The 19,538-nt window shown below is 44.8% G+C and overlaps 1 protein-coding gene across 1 annotated transcript in view; it reads left to right on the top strand.

Annotated features, from left to right (window-relative positions):
• The window catches only part of LOC126545673 (uncharacterized), a 64,716-nt gene extending 47,225 nt beyond the window's left edge, over nucleotides 1–17,491 (top strand). The window contains exon 6 of the mRNA XM_050193614.3: nucleotides 6,040–17,491. Coding sequence (XP_050049571.1) covers nucleotides 6,040–6,191 — 152 coding nt within the window. The 3' untranslated portion in view covers nucleotides 6,192–17,491. The remainder of the gene's footprint in view (nucleotides 1–6,039) is intronic.
• Nucleotides 17,492–19,538: the final 2,047 nt, after the last annotated feature.

The following is a 19,538-nucleotide window of genomic DNA, read 5'->3' as shown; positions in this document are numbered from 1 at the left end:
GATTCCACGAACGGTCAAAACAGATCTGACCTCCATTTTGATGAATCTTTACATTACAGTTTGAATTTAACAAAAACACCGCACACCACATCAGTGCTTCATGGAAAGACCCCCATTGCAGCAGCAGTGCGCAAGACTCATCGCTGTGCAATTCGCTGGTCCGTGCTGAAGGCATTTTAGTCGTGCGGGAATGGACTTGGATGCTCTGCAAGCCACTTTCAAAACTAACAGCATGTGTGTAGTGTCGGCAGTCACTGGTGCAGTGGGGAAGAAACGTGCAGTCTTTTTAGGTTGAGTGAGAATGACTAGTTCCAACAGGAAGTCGGTTCCAAAACCCAACACAGCAGTCAGCCTGGCTCGTTGCCCGCGTATGATGATCGGACGTGTTTAAATGGCGTATTGTTGGTATCGTAACAGACATGCAGACGAGCACCTTCATGTGCGATTCGCAGTGCAAGTGCGCTCGTGGCAACACGGCATGCATCTATACATGCTAGTTTGCTTTCGTGGTGTGTCCATTTCTATCTTATCTTGAATAAAAACATGCAACAAGCACTTCAAGGTGCACGAGACGCACTGCCGTCTCACATCCGGGTGATGCGAGCTTTTAGAGTTAGCATTCCAATCAGTATATCAAAGACCATTCTGCAGCGCGAGTAACTTGCAACGTTCGTGAGCAAAAATAAGTTAGCTTCTGGGCATTTCATACGGCCTTGGGGAAGCAAAGCGATTGGTTCCCACTTTTCATGATCTCGGGAAGCTCCGAGACGTGCGGAGATTTCAGATGAGCCTCAGTTAGGTATCCTTAAAGTGAAGCTTTCTTTGCCTCTTCCGTCGACTTTCCCAGTTCTGCTGCTGCTGTCTGGCACATCATGCCGGGGGCGTGGTTCAGAGTGCGTGTGTATACATGACAAGAGTGCGGCAGAGAGGAAAGACGACGTGATAAGCTCGTTTGGACCTATGCACCGCATCAAATGTGCACAATGCCCTCTGGAGCTCTGTGGGCGACACCACATTAGCCTCTTGACAGCTGTAATTATCCGTAACCCTTCACATAAGCATTTCAGAAATCTCGGCACTTACAATTCTACTAACATGAAAGTTCAGAGGGATGTGATAGAATGGTAGAGAGCAAGGGAGAGAGGAGGTAGAGAATGTTTAGAACCGATGCAGTCACGAAACGAGTGAACAATAAATAGCCTTGCCACTCTTCGCTCGCAGTTTCATTACAAAAGGGGTGGGAAGGAAAAGGATAGGGAAAAGGTCACGTGAGACGGCAAGGAAATGCTACTCCTATAGACACGACAGTGGTTGCGGGCAAATGGGATAAATTGAAGCTCAAGGTACAGTACAGTATGTTTCTACTATTTTTTAAAAATAAACATTGTGCAAATGTGTCAAGTGAACAACTTACGCAGGGCGTGCAGAAGCAGAGCCGCATTAAAGCGCACTGTAGGCGACACTGCAGAAGCGGTCGCATGTCAAATCAACACTTCTGTGCCCACCGCAGTAGTTTTGTGGCTATGGCATTGCTCGAGGTCATGGGTTCGATGCTGACTGTGGCAGCTGCATTTCGACAGGGGCAAAATAAAAAAAACGCTCATGCACTTAGATTTAGGGACACGTTAAGAAACACCATAGTTTCAGAAATAATGCGGAGTCCGCCACTACAGCATGCCTCATAATTTGATTGTGGTTTTGGTGCGTACAGCCCTATAATTCAATTAAAATTTAACACTTCTGCCACGATGTGGTGTACCATGTGAGGCAATGAATATGCTCAACCCTCTCGGAGGTTGTGAAGTATGGTGCACAACGCTTCAAGCGAACACCTCTCCCTGTGTGTTCTGTGTACTACGCAGACAAGCAGCAGTGGTGCACGCAAGGTAACATTTAACATTAACTCATCACCATCGTGTTGGACTAAACGTTGAAGAAATTAAACATTCGCCATTAACATTACCGCTAGTAATTGTCAATCAACGCAAACAGCACAGAAAGTTCTGCTTACATCGATTCCCACAGTGCGGGGGATCGGCATACCTAATTCTTTATATTTGAATTATCTACACATCAAAATATTTTGTGATTCCTTTTGAGTGAAATATATCTGGGTTGGGCTGTATTCTAATTTTTTAATTGAAGTTGTAGAATTGCAAGTAGCTCCAGCAACAAAGCTTCTGCTGATTGGCATTGCATCATTTTCTTTTGTCATGTGTGGATGCCACCACCAGAGGAGCATGGGGTGCACCATGGCTGAAGGAGCCAGAATTTCTGTGTGTGAAATACGTACGCACACAACTGGCACGAGAGGATCAAGTGCATTGCAACACCCACAAAGAGAAGAACCGGAGTGCTGAACAGAGCCAGCTATGGCTGGGCAAACATACATACGCAAATAGTACTGCACTCATGCAAGCCTCACAGTCCAGTTGTTTTTGACCTTTGATGCCTTCTAGAAAATAACTACTTCACATATGGTGACTACAATTTGTAGATGTATGTCATGTGGTGTTTGTGCACCTTTGTGCTTCAAGTGAGCGATGCATTTGGTTGTGAGCGCAAGTGGTGTGCTCACTAGTGTTACTGCAAAGTAATGAGTAGGTCTGTGATGCCTCCTATATATGCCATAATTCATTACATAAAAATATTCCATCTAATGACTTGACACATATCTTCTTTCATATGTGATGTACAAATGTGAAAGAAGTATCTTCGTAGCGTTGCCTGTTATGTATGAAATGGAGTTTACTGTAGAACCTTGTTGATACGATGCCATTTTGTATGATTTTCCAGCACCAGCTTTCGTAATTGAGAACATAAAAAATGAGCCAGTGCAGTTGCGCTTAATGTTTACCAGTTAATACGTTCCTGGAAAATGCAATCTTTCGACACCAACGTTCAGTACATTGGCAAACCGCAATCATATGGTACGTTTCCCGGCCGCTAGATCTCGTGAACAAAAAAGCCATGCGAGGCAAGCGAGATCGAGGCTTGCCCGCCCGTGTCATGTGAAAATGCTGGCATGCACTCAGTTTCCTCTTCTGGTACCAGCAAATTTCCTTGCGGGTTGTCGCATGTCACATTCACAGCTATCGCCGCCAACCCAATTGCAATAAGCATCTTCACTATTTCACAGTGCATGTGGTGCAGTGCTGTTGGAAGAGTACTTCACACCTTTAATAGGCAAAATTCAAATGCGCTGCCATTCCCTGGTGCACAAAGTGAGCACCATGTTTAGCTTTGGCGCATCATATTCCGGTGCCGCATACCAGCTCGACTTGGTTTTGGTTTCTCATCTCCGCCTGAAACCACCGCATAATAGTAAAATAACAGTGGGCATCTTGGGCCGCTCGGGCCTTACCAGCTCAGTGCACATCAGCGTCCCATGTTGCAACACTTGGGACATCGCATTGCGTTGCATAGGTGTGAAGTGCAGTTGAATCTGCAAAATTCTTCTGGAACTTCGGATCGTATCTTTTCCCACTTAGTATGTTTTTCTCTCGTTCTTTTCAAAAACTTATAAACAAGGTTCTATTGAAGTGACTGGCCCATGCTGTGCTACATCAAGTCGCTCATTGAAGGTCCCTGCACGTTTTATTGAAGAAATATTGTCTAAGGTGCTATAGAAAGGCATGACAATCCGCCTATTGCATGTTCCAAGTGCACGTACACTGTACCCTATCGATGAGCACCAGAAACGTTTTGTACGGCGTCGGTGGTTTGTGCACCAGACGACACGTGTGTATGCAATAGCGGAGGCAGCCTGCAGCATAGTCAACGAGGACACGAACTCGTGTATTGTGAGTGCAGTGCTGATGATGTGGTATTTGTGCTGTGTTTCAGTAGAAATTTCAGCTGTTTACAACAATATTTGTTTGACGTTCGGTATGTCACAATATATGCCGGCACGACACCGATGTCGATGAGAAGTTTACATCACATCGCGGTGCTAAGTTCGGCCAACTGTAGTTGACAGACTGTGTCAGTAGCAAACCTATGTTATCATATGAGTATGACGAAGACGTGACCAACAACAGTGACTCATCATAGTATGACAGGCTTTCGTGCCAACGACGCTGACAAAAACTGTGTGCGGATCGCCATGCGATCGGCTGCCGAGTGAGAACATCATACCAACAATGTGAATGTCACAGCAGCTGCACTTGTGTATGTATTTATTAATGTTCAAATTGAGTGAAAACGTGCTTCCCAAGTTGAAATGAACGACTTCCAGTCCTTGCCAACTGTCCACACTCCACATTGAGTTTGGGGAGGTGTCAATCTCGTTCAGCGCAGCTTCATTAGGCCTAACACAGCCTACGAGTTCGTCAACTATACAGCAGACCTGAAATATAAGATAAGCAAGTACAATGAAAGAAACTGCTTTTATAGTTTGGTCCTGGCCATACCGACTTGAAGTGAACCACTCTTAGCACAGCACGATGCACGCACTAACAGCGGAAAGCGGCGACACGGTGCAGTGCCAGCACTGCGGTACATCATCGTTCTGGATCAAAGGCTGTCGGTCGTCCAACTGTTTATTTGGAGATGTGCTCATTTTTATGTGCGCCTCTTGTGCATGTCAACTGGGGAATGACATCATGTCAAAGATGGCACACGTACATGACCATTCAAGCAAGCTAGTTGCTTTATGGCAGTGCTCATGAACTTGTCTGCTACATTTTGAATATCAGCTGCTCCGATCAACTTGCATGTTAGCTGCTCTCTGGCTCGTGTGTGCATTGAGTTGTGCATTGCACGTGTTCTCAGTGATTTATGTTTTACTCTATTAGACAGCACGCTGTCTGTGAGGCCAAGAAGGAACAAATTTAAATACGGTATTTAGCTACGTTGACAACTTTATCTGTTTGTAAACAGCGTTCTTCTACTCATGTTCTTAACATTGCTGAACAGTGTCCATTACAAGTGACACTTGAGCTTCCTGTAGAAGGAAAGCAGCAGCTTCTGGACCTAAGTTAGAACCTTACCAACCACCATGTTTATTGGAAGCCTCATGCTGGCAAGCCACTGCTCTGCTATCCTTCCTTATATTCCGAACTGGACGAGTGAGCAACCATCAGCCTTTGTTTTCAAAACAACCTGTGCTGATCAAAAACACTCAGCCAACAGAGTTCTTGCCTGTCTGAGGCTGGGCAACCTAAAAATATGTTGGTTTCCGTAGCTGAGAGAATTCTTAAGTCTTAATCCAAAAGTAAGACGCTCCCAAATTCAACAGGAAAGAAAGTTGCTATGGTTCCTGACATTTATAAGCTATTGCACAACTTGGAAAAAAGAAAGAAGAAAAAAAAAAAAAGCACTCAGCTGTATAGGTTGCCTTTTCAGTGCCAAATGAGCTGGCGAGGCTATGCAAGATGACCAACCCAAATGCCACTCACAAGTAACAGCAGAAAAAAAAAAACGTTTCTTGAATGTGTGAAGTGTTTATCTGTTCCGTACCATTTTTGTTGGCTTGTGATTCATTGTCACAAGCATGGGTGCAAGCTTATGTTTCACCAGTCCAGTGTTGTGGGCAGAGTCAAAGATTAGCTAACACATGAGTTAGCAACTGATATTGGAAATATTGCTGTCACTATCTGTAAAGGAACTGGTTTTCTTGAATGGTCATGTGCCTCATGATGACATGCGCAAGAAGTTTATATAAAAATGTGTGTCTCTCGAAATAATCAGTTGTGTGTTAGCAGCATGTGTTGCCCTTCTTATGTCTATCATTCTGTAGTGCTACTTAAGGTCCCAGAATGACAAATCCCCACATTACTACATTGTTCACTTACCAGCCTCAGTTCTCTAACTGCAACATGTGAAATGAATTATTAGGTGAAGAATAATTAATTGAATTTTATTAGTTACGTAATTGCACATTGTGATGTAACAAGCTCTTCAAGCAGCAGAATCGTGCTGCCTGTAAGCAGAGTATTTCATGGCTTAGCCCCTTCATCCCCCCAGGAAGAATGAGTATGTAAAACTGAGCAAGTTTCCTGTTGTGAAAAACACTGCTTTGATGGTCATCTCTTCTAGGGACATCTCCAGCTGTTCCCTATGCCAGTGGCTTCTATCAGGCCAGCACGACGATTGTTGAGGACATGCCGCCCACTTATGAGGAAGCAGTGAAAGATGCTGCACAAATCTTGCCACCGCCATCATACATGGAGCGCAAGCCTGATGAATAGAAGTCGCATTCTTCACAGAGAAGACTGCCTGCTCACCAGCATCTTGTGAGGTGCTACCAGAAAACTGTTGCTGCATAATTGCAGGACTCCTGTAAACCAGTGCACACTGTGAAGCATGATGCTTCTTCGGCCATACATCATGGGCTTTGTAGTGTCACAAAACATCTATACAATTTCAGGAGCTGCTGTCAGACATCATAATTACATGGCCTGCCCCCACTTGGAAGTATTTGCACAAATGTCAGAGCTTTATTCTTTTGATGTGTTCAATGGGGCCCTGAAACACTTTGAAACCTAAGCTGACTGAGTGTGAAGCTTTTCAGGAAATATATTCCCCCGCTCCCCTGAATTTTTGAAAAGTACCTATTATGAATGCAGAAATAACCCCATTTTCCCTCAACTGTTTAAGATAAATTAGTGCAATAGATAGGAGAGAGAGGAAGGTGAAACATTGGGAGCACCAGCTTGCAACTAAGCATACAGTGGAAAACCCTTGCATTGGCAAACAGTAACGCACGGGTTCATCAAGCCTTTTTGCACAACTCTTTTTCTTTTGTTAGTGTTACTTTTGTAAACAAAGTATTTATTCACAGTACAGTAGCAGAGCTGTATACATAGTAGATACAATGAAGAGAATACATGGTAAAATGTGCCAAGTCCCACTCTCAAGATTGAGGCACATAGTTCATGCTATCACTGTCAGTACATCCCCCCAACGCTTACACATAACTTTCCCTTGACGTTCAAACGATTCAGATATCAGCGAAACCTCTGTGGTCGATTGTCTGTGGCGGGCTGGTACTGCTTCTGCTGCATTCTGCACTGGTTCCTCCAACTGCCAGTCGGGAAGGAATTCCTGTGGTGGGTCTGCATTTGACTCTACTGAGCAGCTTACTAGATCTGCAGTCTGCCTCCGGTTTAACTTGTCAAGATGGCACCTGAATAACCCTTTCCCAGTTTTCACCTTCACTGGCTGGTTTCCTTCCAGCTCAACAACCTCTTCTGGTACCCAACATTCGTCAGTTCCAAAGTTCCTACAGAAAACTTGCTCGGGCACTTGGTAGCCACTTCTCTGATGTCTGTGCTTCTGGTGCACTCATGGCAAAATCTAGCTTGGTTGTGAACGACAGCAAAAGCTCTTCTGGGGATTGTCCTTTGTCGTAATTGTGTTCTGCAGTGGAGGTGCAGCCACCTGGTCTATCTTGTGGTCCGGCTGTCATACACTTTAGCCGCTCTTTCACGAAGCGCACAGCTATTTCAGCCAAACCATTTGACTCTGGCTTGTAAGGTGTCATGCGAGCGTGTTGAATGCTATGTGCAATGTCTTGGATTTCCACTCTAGTGAATGACGTCCCATCGTTTGTCACAAGCATACAGGTTGCCCAGAACACTGTTCGCAAGTGTTCTGTGTTGCTGCTGCAGTAGCTGATGGGTAATGTTGCGACAAGTAATGGAAGTACTTGCAATGTGAAATGGACACTGTTTATTAATTGCACAGGCAACACATCATGTACAATACTGCAGCAAATAATGCAGCTATTCACAAACACGTAATGGACCCTATTTATTGGCATGCACAAGTAACGCATCAAAAGGCCCTCTATATGTCGCTCTTGCTAGCTCGTCAATTTGTGGCATGATTGCACTTAAACATAGGTACATGTTTGCACTGACGTTCAGCCAGTTGTGATAATTGCTTTTCAATAAGCAAGTCTTAGAAATGCATGTTCACATGCACATGTTGTCAAAAATTGTAACAACAGTCTTGCAGCATTGGTGTATTTTGGGCATGTTGGTACTTGGATTTCATTGTTAGCATCAGCAGACGAGGATAGAAGGGAGACAGTACAGCACATTCTGCTGTCAACGTCTTCCCTCTGTTCTCATCCACTGGTGCTAAAAATGTTATCCCAACCTACTTATAGAGCAGAGGGAAAATCTCTGCTGTCTCCGACCAAACTGCTTCATTGTCCACGGTGGCTAACTTTGCTTTCACAACAGCATTTTTTAGAGGCTCCATCATTTTCAGAATCAACGCCTTCATAAGTGAAGCAAGTTGTACACCTGCCTGGAAAGGGGCCACAAGCCATGTGTCTGGTGCACACTCCAGAAAGTAACTCATTAGGTGACTTTTGGGTGTGCCCAAATGTGTCATTATTGTCTCTTTGTCAGCTACAGATACTGTTGCAGATGTTGCAACATCACTGAGAAACCTAAACAGAGAATAATAATTTCTTCCCACCTGACTCAGCCAGCCTTGAATTTTCCTACAGAAGCCCCTCACTTTGTCACTAGATGACACAACATTACTTTCAACCCCTTGCATACTGAAGTTTAGGTGATTGAGCTGCTCAAACATGTCACACAGCTAGGCAAGCTTAGCGAGGAGTGAAAGGTCTTTGAAAGGCTTTTACAGCCCCTTGTCTTCTGCTAGAAAAATTATCACTTCCTCTTGGAGCTCAAAAATCTTGACCAGCACTTTTCTGTACAGCAGCCAACACACCTCCGTGTGTAGGAGCTGGTGCTGGTGTTCTGCACCCATTTATTTGCAAAGCATTTTGAAAAGGCGACTGGCCTTGGGCCTTGCTTTGATGCTGTTCACAGCTTCGACAACATGCTGCATCATGCTAGCTAGCTCATGGCTCAGCTCCTTTGATGCCAAAGACTCCCTGCGAAGCATGCAATGTATAAATACGATGGAACTGCTCCCTTGCCTGACAAGGCCTAGCAAATCTGCCAACCATTGCACCGGCACCATCAGTGCACGATTCCCACATCCAAACCAAGTCATGCAGGACAAAAAAACTGGTAATAGTATTTAAGAAGGCTTGGAACTTTTGCTGTTGTTTTGAGCTCTTTGCATAAAAACAACCCTTGGGCGATGACCAAGTTATCCACAGAACACACAAACATGACAAGCAGTGGTCTGTGAGACACATCGCAGCTCTCATTCATGGCAAGAGAAAACTTCCCACCGGATTTCAGTTTCTCGCTTATCTGACTTTGCACATCAGATACCACTTCTCTCACTCTTCGTGTAGCCGTGTCATGTTATTTTTCCCAATTTTCTCACGTGCTCGTTCCAGATGAGCACAATGTGGCCCTTGCTGGACGGGTACTCAAGATTATTACGAAAGAAAAAAGACCATCAGAAAACTACGTCTGCATGCCTACACGTGCACACAATCAGAAATACAGTCACAAATGATGTGGTAGATATGGTCCGGAAAGGAAATTCCATTCGGAAATGGTGCACCGAAAGAAGGAAAATTTACACGTGTCTGTCCTGGCTAATAAGGTGTTATTGAATCAGGGTGATGGTGCCGTGCAGGTATGGTGCACAGGGTGGATGGTGAAGGGTCGAGGGCTAATTTGTGGTTGACTAGATGATGTAGAAAGTCTAGGTGGTATTTGTGTCTTCTTAGTTCTAGAGAGGGAATGTTGTTAGCCAGCATTAATTCTGACGAGGAGTCGGAACATTTGCACTTAGAATAAATAAAACGTACACACTTTCTCAGGATCAAGTTTGTTAATGTTGAGTTTAGCATGCAGGTGCCATGTAATGCAAGCATATTATAGTTTTGGCTAAATAAAAGTTAGGTAACTGAGTAGCTTAACGTTGGAAGGAGAATTTCTAAGTTTGTGTCGCAGGAAACCTAGTTTGCGGAAAGCACAAGAACATATGTTGTCAATGCGTAGGTTTCAAGAAAGGTTGTTAGTGAATGTTACGCCAAGGTACTTATAACTGTCAACTTGCTTTAGTGACCCCATTTTGTTTGCGTACTCCAGTGGATCTGTTTTTCATGTGTTATGCCAAGGCAAACAGTCTTGTCTGTGTTGGCAGCCGTGCCCCATTCTTTGCACCACATCAACATCTTATTCAAGCATAAATCTAGTTCTCTCTGACCTTCCAACAAGTAATTACACAAAATACAACACAGTCATCTTCGAACAATCTTATTTGTGTTCCAGGCGAGGTAACAGTGTCATTAATATATAAAAAAAAAATGGCTGTGGCTTAGCTAAGGTTAAGCCCAGGATGCGAAGCATACTAGACTTTATTTTAGTTGTTGAACCATTGTTTAGCCTGGTGAACTGCTGTTGCTTGGCTATATTTGGTTCGGCTAGTAGAAGAAACAACTCATGCGTTACTCTGCTTCGCCTTCAAGAGTGGAACGTGACAGCGTTCCCGTCGACCCGCCAAGGGGTGTAAGACAATGGGGTACGGCGCAGCGACTACGCGCCCTGCATTGGACGCGGTGAGCGTCGAGCAACGCAGCGTTCGGCGCGGCAACGAAATGTGCGCCTGAGCAAGCGACGCACAAACAGCTCGTTTCTAAGGCAACACCACATTCACTAGAGGCGCTTTTGTACCGCTTCGAAGCATCGTACTCGTGGCTCAGTGGTAGCGTCTCCATCTCACACTCCGGAGACCCTGGTTCGATTCCCACCCAGCCCATCTTGCAAGAGTTGAGCCAAAGCCACCTAGAAAGCTCTAGTAATATGCTTCGCATAAAAGCGCAGCTGCTTATATACCGCCGCGACGCCGCGAGCGACGGCGCGAGTTGGAGCCCCGTTTCTCCTCTGTGGTGACGTCACGGTGTCACGTGGTATTGAAGGCGACACCGCCGCGCCTGAGGAGCTGGGTTGAGCTCTAGTAATATGCTTCGCATAAAAAACAGCAGTGGCTCCAGGGCACTGCCCTGGGGAACACCTGATGTAACCGGTAAATAGCCCTAATCGTTCCTATCGACTGAAACATATTGTTCACTGTTAGCCAGATATTGTGCAAGAAGTTATGATATCTAGAAGATCAATGTTTCTTAATTTTATAATTAGTTTTTTATGAATGAACCTATCAAACGCTTTGCTCAAGTCCAAAAAGGGAGCATCAATTTTACCGTTAAGGTATTTGCAAATGTATCAATTAGTGTAATTAATTGTGTGACAGCGGAACAGCCTTTTCTGAAGCCATGTTGACAACTTGTTAGTATCTAATTTTCTTCTTTGAATTCATTAATGCGAGTTGCTATAATGTGCTTGAAAAGCTTGCAGCATGGTGATGTTAATGATATGGCGCGATAATTCTCCAGCAATAAGCGATCGCCTTTCTCAAAAACGGAAACTCATGTTGTCTTGCAATCTTTAGGCATTCTTGTACATCACAAAGAAACTCTAAATAGTACAACTAAAAACTTGGCAACAATTTCAGCTTAGCGCCTAAGAAAGATGTCTGGAAGGTTGTCTGGGCCAGCAGATGTCTTGGTTGTTAAATTTAATAGCATACACACAGCTCCATGAGAAGACATGAAATTTGCCTCATGCGGTTGCAACACTGTAGAATTCAGAGCTCAACCTGAACTTGCGCAGAAAAATACACTATGAAAATAGTTTTAAAGTGTTGTTCAATTGCACTCGAGTCCCTAACAATGGTTACCAATAGGGATTTTAGTAACAGGCTTCTTTCTACCACCTAGGTATCCCAAAACTTAGCCGGTGTGTTCTTTATAAAGTTTGGCAACACTGTATTAAAGTAGAAATGTTTTGAGTCATGTACAGCACACATCTGTTTGTTTTGTAGTTGAGTGATAAGTCTCTTACTTGGGTGTTTTTTCTTCATTCATATTATTTTTTGCTTTAGTTGAATTATACTGTGCGTTATCCAAGGCCTGCTCTTGTTGACTTTCTTAGTTTTAGTAGATGCGAATGTGTTAATGCGATGCCTGCACATTTCAATAACAGTTCACCACAGTGCGCACACATCACCATCGCTATCTGTGCAATCCATAAAACAAGATTCCATGTAGTCAACCACGCTAGCATCATTTGCTCTGGAGTAATCTTCAAAGGACATGGTTTTAGCAGTTTTAACAGCTGTAGGCTTAGCAATAGGCAAAGAAACCGCAACAAGATAATAGTCTGATAGACCATCTTCAGTTGACATGATATTCTTAGAAAATGCGTGATTTAAAAATACAAGGTCTAATATAGAATATGATGACTCTTGTACATCAGTGGGTTTATTAACCACTTGAATTAGACCATGTGTCAGCATAATGTCAGAAATAATGTTAGCAATTACATGAGACTTTTTGTTTACCTCGAAGAGTTCCTAATGGATACCAGGCAGGTTCAAATCGCTGAACAAAAAAATTTATTTTAATAAGCAGTCGCGTGTTCTTGTAGTTTAACCAAGTAATGTGGTGTAGCGTCAGGTGGTCTGCAACATCCGTACAGCACAAAGCAATGGTCCCAACTTTATAATCTGACACATAAGCACTCCAAATTGGGAATTTCCGTCAATAAGTCTTGCTTCGCACTGGTCTTTTCCTAGAATGGCTACACCCCCGGCTCTGTGCATTTGATCCTTACGAAACACTTCATAATGGGGAGGACATACTAGCTCATTTGTTATCTCGTTACACAGCCAGATTTCTGTTATGATCGCAAAGTCTGGGTCATGCTGTAGCAACTGAATTTCTAGGGAATCTGTTTTGTTTACTACACTGCGAGCATTAAAATTGACAATACGCAACTGCTTTCCTTTGGGGGAAGTTATATTGCCATGGCATAAAGGGCCGTATGTTTCTAAATATAGAAGCTCTGGAGTAGTGCTAGATACTGGCAATTCAGGCGCCTATTTCTGCACTTGCGCATGAACTTCCTTTGTGCAAGGCAATATTAGCACCTCGCAGATGGTGTGAGGCTTCATCTGTTCGGCTACGTGATAGCTAATGATGTAGCCTGCTTTTACTGCCTCTGAAGGGTTCGCCAGGCAGAACAAAAAGAAATTTCATACAGTAAAATCGACAACGATGGCTTGGGTCAAATGTGGCAACATGAAATAAAAGCGTCTGCAGGCATGTTGATAACGACACATGACATAGGTACAGATAATACGTAATGCACTAATGCAGCAAGATGGTCAGTGAAATAATGTTACAGTTCTGCACCTCCTAAGGTGCTGACTGTCACAATTGCAGCATGCGGGAGACTAGTAGACGTGTTGCTGCCAATCGACGAATAAAGCAAGGTTAATCGACGGCCTTTTTTTAAACCGGCTAACGATGTGGTGTTAGTTTTTATTTATTTATTTATACACATACGTCACCGGCTCCAGCTGAAGTATTGAATGAGGGGAGTAAGAAGAAGCGTCATGTAGCTCGAACAAGTGAGCATAACAACCACAACAAATCGAACAACTGAAAAAAAAAACCTGCTATGGTTATCCAGTTTCGGTGACTCCAGATTCTGTTTCTTAACTTCGAAGCAGTCGAGGTCTTTGTCTTGATAGGATGGGTACTTCGGTGGGTACTCGTAGCTTCAACATTGTGATGGCACATAACGTGCATCACGCCAGATGCAAGATTGTCAACACGGACATTGTCAATGCTACCAAGGGGAAAGGTTCTTGATATGTGCAGAGTGCCGTATGGCCATTCGGTATGGTGTCTTCGTAGCTGCAGTAGCAATGATGATACAGCTTCCCCTTTGATTAGCATGGTGGCATGCACTATCTTGCGTAGCACTGAGAAATGTGCGACGGAACGTACTCTCTACTCCTGAGTTCGATGCGGGTGCAATTCGTGGTGAGCGCACACGTCTGTGCGAGGGCTTTGCATATTCCAGGAATGTTTTCATGGACGCTTATTTGAGAACCACTGCTTTACACAATCCAACCAGTGGCTCATGATCAGTTTTCAGAATGTTGATCAAGTTCATGGATGGCTCATTGGCCTGAAGGGATACGGGGGATAGGAGTGGGTCAGCTGTTGAGAGGTGCTCTGCTCTACACAATTCGGACTCCACTGCAAAGATGTAGAGGGTTCGCAGAATGCTGCCAGTCAACGGACAGGTCCACTCTTTATAGCTAGCCACTTGGCCTCGGTGCTTTCACTGGAGGGCCTCAAACTCTGAGCAATCTCATAATAGGTGTCAAACTGTTCGTGCAGACGTCATGCAGAAGTAAGCCACAGCATCTTCTGATAATTCTTTTTTTTTTCTATGTGCACGCCAGTACGCCAGTGCATCCGGAGTTAGTGCCACGCCAGTGCGGGCCTTGTGTACTTGCACTTGAAAAGCTCTAGGCAGGCCTGCGGGCAGTGGGTCGTCCTTTGGTGTGTAGCATGTCAGGAGCTTGTGGAAATCCCGACATCTCCTTTATTGTTCAAAGCAGCTGTCCACTGCATTGCTGTCATGGGGCACGAAAGTTACCATGCCACTGCGGCGGTTGGAAGCTAAGATCTTGCTCGCAGCGCTGTGCATCGTTTCGTTGCCCAGTACACCACAGTGGCCGGGGACTCATGCCACACATGTATCAACGCCATGAGCCGTGCACAACCATCTCCTGGGCTCTGCAATTATTGTGCTAATGAGGTCATTGAGAGGTCCATGTAACACATGCACCACCACCTGGCTGTCCATGTAGATATTGATCTGTGCACTGATGTCTGGGGCTTTCTCAAGGGCACAATTCAGGGTATGGTGGATAGCTAGTAGTTGAGGCGTCAAGGCCTTCTTGGTCACCAAACTCATATTCCTGGGTGCAGTTTGATTCCAACTCAATGCAGTGAAGGCCAACTGCGTTTCGTGTGCTGTCGGGTGTGGTGTGAAAAGCCGCATCTGTGTAAATGTGACAGGATTTCGACTGAGCAAGGCTCTCCACATGTCAGTTTGCGTAATGCTGTCTGCGCTCAGGGTGGCAATGGGGATTCATGCGCCTTGGTTGAAGTCGTGAGTTGACCAGTTGCGAGCACATTTGCCATGGCGGCGTCAGAAGGGCAGGTTCTAGCTGCTGGTTCGGTGTAAAATATCTTCCTAACTAGTAGTCTCTGAACTTGGGGACCGCAAAAACAAGTGATAAGGCTTCACGTTCAAGTTGACAGTAGTTCTCCGACTGTGTCCTGGAACGAAAGGCAGTTGGCCATTCCACCCAATCAATGATGTGGGAGAGTATGGCTCCGACTCCTGCTGGTGATGAGTCACATTCCAAAATGACTTTTTTCTTTGGGTCTTAGTGTGCCAGGAGATTCAAACTTTCTAGCAATTACTTGACTGTTCTGAATTGATTCCTTTCTTCTTTGCCCCACCTCCATTTTGAATCCTTGCTTAAAGGTCGTGTAATGGGGAAAGTATAACAAGGCTGATTCTTGGGCTAGTTAGTACGGTTTACTCATAATGGCAAGGCCTTTAGCGCAATACAAAAAGACAGGGACGTGACAGAGGCACAGAACAGCACTGTGTAGCATGTCAGGAGCTTACGGAAATCCCGACATCTCTTTTATTGTTCAAAGCAGCTCTTCCCAGCACTGTTGTCATGGGACACGAAAGTTACCATGTCACTGCGGCGGTCGGAAGCTAACATCTTGCTCGCAGCACTGTCCTGTGTCTCTGTCACGTCCCTGTCTTTTTGAATTGCGCTAAAGGCTTTGCCATTATGGGGAAAGTATGTTGGACATATTGGTATGAAACTATGGTAACAGGACCAAGAATGGCCGAAGAATGAACGAAGTTCCTGGATGTTCTTTTGGCACGGGTCTCCTCATGATGGCACCCATTTTCTTTTCACATGGGCTTTCCCGGTCTATTCGATGCCCCAGGTAGTTCACTCCTTCACCAAAAACACATTCCCGGAGTTTGCTGGCCACCAAATATCTTCCAGAAACACTTGTGTAAGCCTGGCACGTCCTTGTGCTTTGTCCCCATTTTCCTTTTAAGTGCAGGAGCCGACACTGTGCCATATAGCAAACGGTTGTACGAAAATGGAAAATGGTTCTTTTGCACTACTGCCTTCTTTTACTATTCATCCAGGGGCAAATGACAATATGCCTCCCTTAAAGGGCCCCTGAAACAGTTTGGACAAATTTTGTAGACGCAAAGGGTACAGAATGAATGTGTGGTTTTTATTGGCGCAAGGGCCAGGTATGGCCAAAGAGCGCCACACAAAGGGTACAGCTAAAGTTAATCATTTGCACCACAATTTATGTGAAAGGTCTCATATTAAGAGAGCTATGGACGATTGCAAGTTACCCTCCTCCATAGTCACGCATTTTCTCCTCAACTCGTTTGCCGAGTGATCAGGGTTAAGCTCCGCCTTCACTGGTTCTGCGTCATGATGGCACGTCATGTCGTTGACTTCCGGTTCTCTAGGAGCGAGCACACGAAGCTTCTCCAAGCTCTCCCCGCCAGCTGCTTGGCAGTTGACCCCCAGTGAGAGCTATCGAAGCAGCGTGCGTTGTGAGCATTCTGTTGCAGCGCCGAACGTGTCTGGTATTCTGGTAACCACAGACGAGCTGGGCATTTCGACGGAACAGTGGAGGCATAAACTCAAACCGATGAAGGAACTTTAGCATAGACATACGTGAGCGGCCTGATCGGTCAGCACGGTCCAGCCACCAGTTGGCGCAGAGCTTAACCAGCCAAACAAAGTGCTAATATTGCTCTAACCAAGTGTAAAACATTTTAAACATTCACCAAAAGAATGTGTTAATGATTACACTCCTGCGAAAAATTTACACCAGCAGCAAAGAAGAACACATTTCGTTACTGCTACTGTGTGTGGTTGAGCTCTGTGCCACCAGGTGGCTGCACCGTGCAGACCATTCACACTTGCGCTTCGGTTCATCCCGAAAAACGACCCAGTCAAACAGCCAGGCCATGTCCCCTTGCGTTTGCGTTTACCCTAATACCAAACTCGCGAAACGCTATTGCGTTACTAATCTTCTGTTGTAAAGTGACGGCCGCAAACGCGCAAATCCTGGCGCCGTTCGGATAGTGGCAGTCCGATGTGCTGCAGCCAGTCCGCTCGTCTGCTACCTTGCAGAGGGACACAATGTCGCAGCTTGACATATTACCAGTCGCTACATTTGCAGTCCACAGCGCAGCAAAGTCTAATCATAGTGCTCGCGAAAAGACAGAGACTGACTCTGACCGCGGAGCTCTCGTCAAAATGGAGCACGTTGTAACACAAGCAGACAACGCTTGCTGTGTGCCAGAAGTGCTTAAGTGTAGTGAGAAATTGTTCTTGTGGATTCTCTTTCTGTTACTTTCTTTTTATAGAAACAAATTAACTAACATTCCAACTATTGTGAACATCATTTGTTCACCATAAACGTGGAAAAATTATCAATGACGCACCCTGGACAGCCAATTGGATAGCTCGCTCTACTGACGTCATTTGGGTGATTTACGTCATATGGGTAGGGGCGGCTGCAGATTCCGCCGAGCAGTGTGCTGCGATCGGCAGCGATGTACATTTTTAAAACATGATAATAAATTACATGCTTTATGCGGAGCACTTAGATGCGTCAATTAATGACTCAGTATGTTTGTACAAAATCATCAAAATCGTTCAATACAGTGTTTGTGAGCCTTAAGTAAAGTTGCTTAAATCAATAGCCATCCTTTAGAGTGGTAAATATGCCTTCCACTTTAGCCAATGGGTACTGATCTACCTCGCATGCAGAGTTCAAAGAGACATTCAAATCCACACACAACATCAAACTACTACCATTACTCTTGAGGACAGGGACAACTGGTATGGCCCACTCACTGTGAGTGACAGCTGACAGAATTCTTTTCATACAGCCTGTCCAACTCTGCAGCCACCTTCCTACATATAGCAATGGCTTTGAACATCTTTGGGTTTATGCCCTTCCTCAAGTTAATGTGTGCTGGAGGTCCCTCATAAGGCCAGTCTCAGGTTGGAACAAGTCACTGAATTCACTCTTTAGCTTAGTCACTGTTTTGTGAACATAATTGTCCAGTTGTGCAAATGTGACACTGCTTTACCTGAGAATGTTCAGTTGCTGAATGATGTCGGGACCAGGATTGCTTGTCATGTAAAGCTCACGTTTGATTTGAATTGTTTGGTTTTTAACCGTCAGCTCCTTTGCTCCCATGAGCGGCAGTTTCCCAGTATAGGAATGTAGCATTTTGTCTGTTGGCTCCAATTGTGGCCACAAGGATGCCCAATGCCTTTATGCCTCCGTGGCAATCACACACACGAGAAATCCTGTGCCGACTTAGCTCCACGCCACCCCAGTTGAGTGTAGTAGTGTACGTGGGGCTCAATGCCTCTCCCACTGTGGAAAGGTAAAAACTCTTTGGTTCATCTCCAAACACTATGTTGGACTGAAACTTGTCCTTTTGAGCCTTGCTCCCGAAACGCTGACTTGCTAGATGGCTGTGCTTGTTGTACTTTAAACACATTGTGTTCTGGTGTGGGCATTCTGGTGGTCACCACAACAAATACACGGCAGCTTCTTTTCCAGTGGCCAGCTGGCTTTATAATTATTGTGACACTTCTACTGCAAAACATTTGTGCGGGCTGATGCCATTGCAGCTGGCATGTCGCCTGTCCTCAGCATACAACTGGCATTGTAATGACCAATTTCACATTGTGGGCTGTGTCAAGCACATCCTCCAGTGTGAAACTCCGTGACTTGAAGAGCAGCAGCCATTGCACTCCTTCCTCATGCATTCCAATGATGAAACGGTTGCAAAGGTTTCTTTCCAGTGTGTCACTGAACCCACAGTGGTCGGCGATTTTGCGCAGTTACACCAGGTAATGCAGTGATTTGGGCTTGTTGGTATGACATCGTGAGGCTTATAGCACATAAAAAGACAGACGAAAAAGGAAGACCTGACCCTGACACACACAGGCGCTATCTTGCAACAATCTTTATTTCGAGCAAAGGACCCACACATGTATGATGATGTATGCGAAAAAGTTGTATATATATGTGGGTCCTTTGCTCGAAATAAAGATTGTTGCAAGTTAGCGCCTGTGTGTGTCACGTCTTCCTTTCGTCCTTGTCTTTTCACCTGCTGTAAGCCTCACGATACACTAGGTAATTTTTGGAAAGATTGGATGCGCTTTGTAGACGATCACAAGGAAGAAGACGGGACAGGCGCAAACTAACAACTGAGGTTTATTCGAGGGAAACACTTAAATATCAGTTGATGCCAGCACATGCGCATCAGGGTATCAGCAGCAGAAAAGAAGAGAAAAAACACAAAATCAGAAAATACCAATGGCATGGCTCAGCTAACCATATTTTCTAGGAAAAGTGCCTCCTTATTGTAAAGTATGATCGATGTGTCACTGATGCATGCTTGACCCTTCTTTTTTATATAATATGCCTCAATATTATACTACTAGAAAATACCTAGAAAATATGATTAGCTGAGCCACGCCATTGGTTTTTCCTGATTTTGTGTTTTTTCTCTTCTTTTCTGCTGCTGATACCCTGATGCGTCTGCGCTGGCATGAACTGATATTTAAGTGTTTCCCTCGAATAAACCTCAGTTGTTAGTTTGCGCCGGTCCCGTCTTCTTCCTTGTGAT

The sequence above is a fragment of the Dermacentor andersoni genome, chromosome 1, assembly GCF_023375885.2.
Source record: "Dermacentor andersoni chromosome 1, qqDerAnde1_hic_scaffold, whole genome shotgun sequence".
In the NCBI taxonomy this organism is placed as follows: Eukaryota; Metazoa; Arthropoda; class Arachnida; order Ixodida; family Ixodidae; genus Dermacentor; species Dermacentor andersoni.
Note: the sequence above shows the minus strand (reverse complement) of the source record. Positions and strands in the feature narration are given on the sequence as shown.